The sequence below is a fragment of the Babylonia areolata genome, chromosome 22 (assembly GCF_041734735.1).
Source record: "Babylonia areolata isolate BAREFJ2019XMU chromosome 22, ASM4173473v1, whole genome shotgun sequence".
NCBI lineage: Eukaryota > Metazoa > Mollusca > Gastropoda > Neogastropoda > Buccinidae > Babylonia > Babylonia areolata.
In genome coordinates this window covers 21584865-21594864 of record NC_134897.1, presented here as the reverse complement: position 1 = coordinate 21594864, position 10000 = coordinate 21584865, and the positions used below count along the sequence as shown (strand labels likewise).

At 41.2% G+C, this 10000-nt stretch overlaps 1 protein-coding gene across 1 annotated transcript in view; it reads right to left on the bottom strand.

The window, feature by feature from the left end:
* The window catches only part of LOC143297315 (zwei Ig domain protein zig-8-like), a 444742-nt gene that overhangs the window by 13134 nt on the left and 421608 nt on the right, over positions 1–10000 (bottom strand). Inside the window, exons 8-9 of the mRNA XM_076609597.1 lie at positions 3661–3690; positions 142–296 (exon numbers count right to left, since the gene is read on the bottom strand). Of these exons, the coding sequence (XP_076465712.1) occupies positions 142–296; positions 3661–3690 (185 nt within the window). The remainder of the gene's footprint in view (positions 1–141; positions 297–3660; positions 3691–10000) is intronic.

Sequence of the window (10000 nt, the reverse complement as noted above, 5' to 3'; positions counted from 1 at the left end):
CACCCCACACACCCTTCCCCCCCACCCCCCTACATCCCCACCCTCAATCTCCTCCACCCATCCCACGCCCCCACAACAGAAAAAAAAGAAAGAAAAAAAAAAGAAAAAAAAAAGAACCCCCCCCCCTCCCGCCCCCCTTACATCTTTAAGGAGGTGAAGGCGGTGAGTGTTGGCCAGCTTGAGGCCGTCCTTAAACCAGTCCAGTTCGTCAGGCGGGTAGTCAAAGCCCGTGGCGTTGCACGTCAGCACCAGGGTGTTGCCCTTCTCCACGAACTGAGAGCCGCTGATCCTGATGTCTGCACGCACGCACGCACGCACACACACACACACACACATACAATATGTATACTTATATTATTTCCTATGCTCAGACTAAGCCCGAAGCGCTTTATACACGTTGTGTCATATGAGCAACAGGCTGCCTACCTTGGAAGACCCGAATGAGAGTTTCTCTTTTTGGTCCTTGTCATTCGTTTCCTGTGTCATTCATTAATGCTCCAGAGAAACACTCAAACTCCACAAACACACGAACGCACAGACACACACGAGGCGCACACACACACACACGCATACACGCGCATACACACACACACATGCACACACACGCACACACACACACTCACATGCACACACACACACACACACACACACACGCACGCACGCACACACACGCACGCACGCACACACACACACATCACACACACATACACACACACACACGCACGCACGCATACACACACACGCACGCGCGCGCGCGCGCGCGCGCGCACACACACACACACACACACAGAATAAACCGTGCTGGCGTTTACACGTTCCTTAGATTGTTGTTAAATCTTGAGGACGCATTTGGAGAGTAACGATTAACGATTTATACATTTATTCTGTTGTGTTCTGGAGAAGGTTTGCTTTTTACGACAAAGGATTAATGGGTTGTTTATAATTAAAAAAAAAGAAAAAAAAGGTAAAACGACCCATAGGCTTTTATGGCCATGGTAACAGATAGATGAATTTATTGGTATCTGTATTTGTATTTGTATTTCGTTTTATCACAACAGATTTCTCTATGTGAAATTCGGGCTGCTCTCCCCAGGGAGAGCGCGTCGCTAAACTACAGCGCCCCCCGCACCTGCCCTCCCTTTTTTTTTTTTTTTATTCCTGCGTGCAATTTTATTTGTTTTTCCTATCGAAGTGGATTTTTCTACGGAAATTTGCCAGGAACAAGCCTTTTGTTGCCGTGGGTTCTTTTACGTGCGCTAAGTGCATGCTAGCACACGGGACCTCGGTTTATCGTCTCATCCGAATGACTAGCGTCCAGACTACCACTCAAGGTCTAGTGGAGGGGGAGAAAATATCGGCAGCTGAGCCGTGATTCGAACCAGCGCGCTCAGATTCTCTCGCTTCCTAGGCGGACGCGTTACCTCTCGGCCATCACTCCACTTATAATTATGTCGTGTATCCAGAGATCCACACTGGAAGACGTGACCCAGTCCAATACTTCTCTTCCGTCGCTCTTAACTTCCTCCAACCAAAAAAATGGGAGGATGATAAAGAGTGGTTGATGGATGATTTTTTTTTTGTCAAAAAGCATTTACAGCCATTTTGACAAGGGGGATTACAAAAATAATAAGTAAATATTATGAACTAAGATACACTACAACTACACAATCAAAAGGAAAGAAGAAGAAAAAACAATCACAACATCAACAACAAAAATCATAAGGACCATCCATTACCAAAAACCGCAGCGCCACCCCCTTTTTTTTTCCCTGCTTGCAGTTTTATTTGTTTTTCCTATCGAAGTGAATTTTTTCTACATAATTTTGCCAGGAACAACCCTTTTGTTGCCGTGGGTTCTTTTACGTGCGCTAAGTGCATGCTGCACACGGGACCTCGGTTTACCGTCTCATCCGAATGACTAGCGTCCAGACCACCACTCAAGGTCTAGTGGAGGGGGGGAAAAATATCGGCGGCTGAGCTTTGATTCGAACCAGCGCGCTCAGATTCTCTCGCTTCCTAGGCGGACGCGTTACCTCTAGGCCATCACTCCACATTTGATCCTTTTTATTTCTTTTTGCAATATAGGGAGTATACACTAAGCAGTAGGGCTGACATCCTCTGTCTTGTTTGCCCTAATGTGCTTAATGGTGAAGATGATGTGTCATGAACTATGTTGTTTAGTGGGTGTTTTTGAGCTTCAAGTGTGGTGTTTTTGATGTTTAACGCTGTTGAATATTTCAGTTAGGCGGGCAGTTGTTGCTGTTGCTGTTGTTGTTACTTTGAAGCAGTTGTGGAGGGACATATGAATCAATCCACACGATTTTTGACACCTACTGGAAATTGAAACTGAAATTCTGTTTCTCCGTCACTGCCCCGCACGCGCGTCTGTGTGTGTGTGTGTGTGTGTGTGTGTGTGTGTGTGTGTTCCCCTCTTTCTCTCTCTTTCTTTCACGATGTGTTTCAAAGTTCACAGGGTCAGCATGCAGCTTTGAAAGTATGAGCATGTTGTTACATGTTGTACTTTTTTGTCGTTGTTGCTTTCTTTCTTTCAGAATCCTGTAAGACGGATTAGGTGCTCCAAGTGTTAATGATGTTGGCGACGAGGAATAGGCCGGGAGGCTGCTGAAATCACAGGAACTGGGGAAAAAAACAACAACAAAAAACAAAACAAACTGGGATGGGTTGGGGGAGGTGGTTGTGGGGGAGGGGTGTTGTAAAACACATGAAGATAATTATGATTTTTCTCTCAAACACACGTCTAAATGTAAACGGGTGTAAACCCCGGTTGCCTTTCTATGCCTTGAATCATATTATCTCTCTCTCTCTCTCTCTCTCTCTCTCTCTCTCTCTCTCTCTCTCTCTCTCTCTCTCACACACACCACAGAACAGAAATACCGGGTTATTATATAGCGTCACGTCGTGCGTAAACACACATGGGAGCCAAAATGGAGCGAAGAATGCCATCCACCAAGAATGCGTACATCTACAATAACGCCTTCTTGGAATAAATTTCCACCTTATTTCGCTCGCAATGTTTGGGTTGCACTGGCTGACACAAGGTCGGGTTTAAATCATTCTTCATTGCATTTTACTTTTAAAAAAAAGAAGAAGAAATTTCCAGTTACATGTTCTGAATTATCACGTTCTTTGTATATTCAAGAATTCTTTTTGTTACCCTTTTTACCATGGTAATGTGTATGCACCTGCTTTGAAAATTTTAGATTTCCTGTGTTCTCTCTCTCTCTCCTTTCTCTCTCCCTTTCTGTATATCTATCTATCTATAATTATACATATGTATGTGTGTGTGTATATATATATATATATATATATATATATATATATATAGAGAGAGAGAGAGAGAGAGAGAGAGAGATACATAGAGATAGATATAGATGGATGAACAGACAGACAAACAGATAGACAGACAGATAGACAGACAGACAGATAGATATATAGACAGACAGACAGACAGACAGACAGATAGATACATAGATATATGCATAGATAGATACATATATAGGCATCCAGCTATCTAGATAGCTAGACAGGCAGATAGGTAGATAGACAGACAGATAGATACACAGATAGATAGGCAGATAGCTAGCTAGATAGCTAGACAGGCAGATAGATAGATAGATATCCCGAAGCGAGAATACTTGCCTGGCTTGTACGTGGGGACATACTTCGCTTCTGCAACAGAAATCAGCACGTGGGATTAGTTAGGAACTGACAATAATAAAATAAATCACAGTTACCATCTGTCCGATGCAGACATAATCATCTGTATGCATCCGTGTTTAGTATTCCATGAACACAGATGGAAAAGTGTTGTTCTTTGACACACTGTTTTAATGCAAATATTACGACATTTTATTTATGACAAAATTTGCACTGACATAATCATTATATATATATATATATATATATAATATATATATATATATATATATATATATATATATATATATAATGATCATCAGAACAGCACAGGAGCTAACGTCTATCCCGACTATCTGGGTTAGAAATCGATTGTAGCGGAGAGTGTCTTGCCCAAGTTACACATCCCCGCTCTCTCGGCCAAGAGGGTTTTAGGACAATCGGCATCGGGATGGTTCCCTAATGCCAGCTGGCCCCCACAAGGCTAAGAGCCAGCGCAATTTTGCCTCCAAGTTTGAGAGTCATAGTCCTTCACAAAAGACTTGACCTGTAAATGACCTCCCACTGCATTGGAGAAACCAGTGATAATACAGCTCCCACTTGGCAGTTGGCCAGACTGTAAACTTACCTCAATCTGTGATGTAAGCTCATGCATACTGGCCAAATATAATCATTACATTTGTATTTGTATTTCTTTTTATCACAACAGATTTCTCTGTGTGAAATTCGGGCTGTTCTCCCCAGGGAGCGCGCGTCGCTACACTACAGCGCCACCCATTTTTTTTGTATTTTTTCCTGCGTGAGTTTTATTTGTTTTTCCTATCGAAGTGGATTTTTCTATAGAATGTTTCCAGGAACAAACCTTTTGTTGTCGTGGGTTCTTTTACGTGCGCTAAGTGCATGCTGCACACGGGACCTCGGTTTATCGTCTCATCCGAATGACTAGCGTCCAGACCACCACTCAAGGTATAGTGAAGGGGGAGAAAATATCGGTGGCAGAGCCGTGATTCGAACGAGCGCGCACTAATTCTCTCGCTTTCTATGCGGACGCGTTACATCTAGGCCATCTCTCCACTTGGAACAGCTTTTGCCTTTTGTCAAGCAAGATCAATTCCATCACTGAAAAATAGCACAAAACGTCGCTGTCGGAATTAAGTTTGATGTCACACTGATTTCATTTTACCATGGTACACCAGTTAAGGGATTAGAAAGGAAAAGAAAATTCTGATTATGTTTTTTCTACTAATAACTCCGACACTCGGTGCAGAAGGCCGCATAACTACATTAAGCAGCTGGACGAACCGAGGCAAGGGATGCCGCTTTTGACATTAGGAGCAGAAAATGGCAACAGTAATTATAAAGGAACGCCCACTTCCATTCTTCCGAATATATCTGAGGTGTATTTTCTTTTTCGTTGTCGTCGACGTTGTTGTTGTCTGTCTGTCTGTCTGTCTGTCTGTCCGTCCGCATATTCTTCCGATTACATCTGAGGTGTATTTTCTTTGACGTCGTTGTCGTCGTCGTTGTTGTTGTTGTTGTTTGTCTGCCTGTCTGTCTGTCTGTCTGTCCGTCCGTCCGTCTATTCATCCGATTATATATGAGGTGCATTTTCGTTTTCGTTGTCGTCATCGTCGTCGTCGTCGTTGTTGTTGTTGTTATTGATGTTGTTTGTCTGTCTGTCTGTCTGTCCGTCCGCCTATTCTTCCGATTATATCTGAGGTGTGTTTTCTTTTTCGTCGTCGTCGTTTTCGTCGTCGTCGTTGTTGCTGTTGTTTGTCTGTCTGTCTGTCTAACTGTCCGTCCGTCCGTCCATCCGTCTATCTATCTATCTATTTTAACCACCATGCTGTCTCGAATGTACCAGTAAGAACGCAGTTACGAATGGAAAACTCCGAACTGAACGAGGGCAATAAATGTTGCTGTGATCTCTCAACTGAATGCTCCGGGGAAATTACACAAACATGTTCCATCATCATAAACTGATTTTTATCTCGGTTTTCCGACACAGGATTCCAAGTGAATATATAAAGCTTGTGAATTAAACACAAATGGAGGTCTTTCAAAGCTTTTTGTTGTTGTTTTTTTAAAATGATAAAATCCTCGGATGCTGCTTTTGTTTCCCCAACATTCTTTGTTTTCATGTGTATCCTCGTCAGTCCGACGCCCAAACAAAGAGATTGTTGTTGTTGTTGCCTGGGATATCTAGCTCTGTTTGTCCATTGGATGATGCGGCAGTTGTTTCACCTTTAAACTCCGTTCTCTCTCCCGTCTCTTTTCCGGTTCGTCTTCGTGAGCGAAGATACCCGAAAGCAGCAGCAGTAGCAGCAGTAGCAGCAGCAGTAGCAGCAGCAGCAGCAGCACAGCAGCAGTAGCAGCAGCAGAAAAAAACAAAAGCAAAACCAAAACAGTGTGTGCGTATTTTGATAAAGTGAAGCAGCTTTGATGGAGTGATGAACGTTCCTTGGCGCACAGTTTTAAAGATAAACAAAACATTTTTTCCCCCAAAGAGCTCCCTCTCCCTCTCTCCATGTAACTTTACTGCTGCCTGTCAGCTCTCTCTTTATCTTTTTTTTTTCAATGTTGCTTAGGGGCCGTCAATAAAATATCGCTTCTGTGTGTGTGTGTGTGTGTGTGTGTGTGTGTGTGTGTGTCCGTGGTGAACTTTAACATTGACATTTTCTCTGCAAATATTTTGTCAGTTGACACCAAATTAGGCATAAGAATAGGAAAAATTCAGTTCTTTCCAGTCATCTTGTTTAAAACAATATTGCACCTTTGGGATGAGCACAAAAAAGTTTAAAAAATGAAGCCTAATTATATGCAAACTGCATTTACTGATATATTTATATTTTTTGTATTCTCTAAACTTGGCACTTTGATCTGATATTCTGACACAACAACAAGAGCAGTCATTAATATCATTTTTTGTTCAAACAGGAACTTCTTTTTCTAAGGATGGAAGTTTTATTTATTTTGCAAACGTTTGGTGCAGACAGTAAAAAAAGGAAAATTACTCTGTAATTAATGCTAGGGGACTTAATTTGCCACAAGTGAGTCTTGAAGGCCTTGCCTCTCTTGTTTTGTTTTGTTTTGTTTTGTAGTTTGTTTATTTTTTCTTTAACCTTCCCCGTCAACCGAAGTCAAGTAATCCATTGACACCCTGGGTGCAGTGAGGACAAATCGGAATAAAAATAAAAGTGCTTCTCCAATCCAAACACATGCCCAAAAAGCGAGGTCTCGAACCCTGGTCGCTGGTGAACAACGGAGGATCAAGCAACAACAAGTCCAACGCCTAACCCGGATTGGTTTAACAACCTCCCACAGCGTCTCCACGTGCCTACTATAGTAGGTACTATAGTAGTACTGCTCATGACTGCAATGACTGTTCAGATGGAAAAACGAAGGAACGAGGAAGGCCCCATGAAACACACACAACACAAGATACAGCAATGAAGGAATCGACGACTGAACAGCAGCAGGGAAAAAGCATTTCGACAGGAGACGAAAGCGAAAAACAAAAAACAAAAAAAAAACAAAAAAAACACCCCATGAAAATGAACAATAAATAATACGACTGCATAACAGCAGGGTAATCCATATCGATAGGAGACGGCAAAAAAGAAAGTATATATATATAAAAAAGAATAAATGAAAGAAAAAAAGCAACAAAAAAAACAGAAGTCCAATTTATGAAGATATGAAGACACGGAAAACCAAACTAAACAACAACAACAAAAACAACGATACTTTAATTCAGCTCAGAGAACAGAAGAGAGAGAGAGAGAGAGAGAGAGAGAGAGAGAGAGAGAGAGAGAGAGAGAGAGAGAGAGAGAGAGAAACAATAATGCAAGAAAGATAATAACAGCCAAGATGTAAAATCTTCGCCAGGAATCCTACTGGGAACATCAAAATTCCTTCGGATCCGAATGCTTCTTCCATAATCATGCATGCAACCTGCCCCCGCCCCTTAGACCCCTGAGGGAATGGGGGGGAGGGGGGAGAGGGAGGGTGGTGGAGGTGGAGAAGGGAATGGATGGGGCAGGTGTGGGGGGCGGGGTGTAGGGGGTTGGGACACACGCAACGCACTCATGCCTTTTAAAATGTCGCGCCCTGGAGAAGAAACCATCGAGATGTGGCTGTCGTTGTTTGTTTTGTAGCCTAGCCCTGGACAACAACAACTGTTTCTGAGGTTTGAGCTCGGTCCTCACACTTACGAATAAGCAACTGAATGAATAAACGGAGGCACGATCATAGAGAACTAACTAGCTAACTAGCTAGCTAACTAACAAGCTACCAAGCTAACTAACCATCTAGCTAACAAACTAGCTAAATAAAAAGCTAGCTAACTAGTTAGCTAGCTAACTAACTAACTAGCTAGCTAGCTAGCTAACTAACAAGCTAACTAACTAGGTAAATAACAAGCTAGCTAAGTAGCTAACTAACAAACTAACTAATTAGCTAGCTAGCTAACGAACTAACTAAATGACTGACTGACTAACTAACTGCCTGCCTGCCTGCCTGGCTGACCGACCAACTAACTAGCTACCGATCGAACACACGAACGAACGAACTAAACAAATACCGAAAACGAGACAGAACAATAGATAGATAGATGAATAAATGAATAAGTAAATGAATAAATCAGCAAACAAACATACAAACAAACAAATAAAATAACGAAGGCGAGACACTCGAATAAACAAAATCAATAAAAACAAATTACGAAATATGGCTCCTCACAGAAGAAACCTGAATCAAAACAAACACAACACAACACGACGAGAAACAAAAAAAACCCAACCAACCAACCAAACAAACAAACAAAAAAAACACACAAAAAAAGACAAACAAACAAACAAAAAATCAGAGGAGGACGGACAGGCATAGACTAGCAGAGAATCATCGTACCTTCCCCCCATGTACCTGCCCCAATTAAAGAAAACGAATGGTTGGAAATGAATAAATAAATAAATAAATAAATGAAAGAAATTACGAGGATGAAGATACGAACGTATCTTTGAGGGTTTTCTTTTCTTGCTTACCCAGGGGGTAACAAAAAAAAAACAAAAACAAAAACAAAAAAAAAAAACAACTGTTGTAGCAAACATTGATATGCATTACACGGCCCTGTTTATCAAAATAAAGTCAGGTCAGCTTACTTGCCTCCCACAGAGAAATTCACATGTGGTCGCACTTATGCTCAGAAAAGAAACATGAAATGTACAGTTAATAAAACAAAAAAGGACACACACACACACACACACACACACACACACACACACACACATATATATATATATATATATATATATATATATGTTTGAGTAAATCAAGAGAACACATGCAGTTACACTTACAAAGCCAGCTAAGATTATAAAAAAAAATAGTCTTTTTTTTTTTAAACATAGCATTCGCTCTTTGTAATAATTAGGAATGCTGTTCTCTTTTTGTGGCTGTTGTGTAGTGAACGCACGAACTGATCTACAAACTTTCTCCCTTCTCCTATCCCATGAAGAAAAACAACAACAACAACAAAACATTCCTAATAATTATTGTTTATGACTTCAATTTATTCTTAATATTGTTTCTGACGTTAGTGCAATATAACGCTCTCCCCCTGCCCGGAATTTTCCCACGTTTTCTTCTTCTTCTTTTTTTTTTTTAAACACATTTTTTTTCTTATCATTTTCTTTCATGCGTACTTTGAGCATTTTGATCTTTATATCTATCTAGCCATCTCTCTCCTTTCACTTTCTCTCTCTCTCTCTCTCTCTCTCTCTCTCTCTCTCTCTCTTCCTCTCTGACTGCCTGTCTCTCTGTCTCTCTCTGTTCTCTCTCTCTCTCTCTCTCTCTCTCACTTCATCATTTCTCTTCATTCTTTTTACCCCATACCCCCCCCAACCCCGCCCTCTCACTCTCTCTCTTTGACCTGAGGATCGGATGAAAAAAAAAAGCACGGTCCTTGTTTATTCCACTTCCCTCATTAAAGAAAATCCATTCATCATTTCTTCCTCTCATCTTCCTGTTTCAATTTTCTCTCTTCATTTTTTTTTTTTGTGTGTGTGTGTGCTTTCCTAAATTTGAACCCAAGGGCTGGGTGAAAACAATAAAAACGACAAAAAAACAAACACAATAACACAACATTCTTTGTTATTGTGCTTATATATCAGTACCCTGGAAAAAATACAAATTTGTTCGTTCGTTCGTTCTCTTGTTCCCCTCTCTCTCTCTCTCTCTCTCTCTCTCTCTATTTTGTTGTTGGTGGTGATGCTGTTCTTTCGTGATGTTATCCTCTGGGGGATGAGTGAAAAAAAACAACAACAAACAACAACAACAACAAACA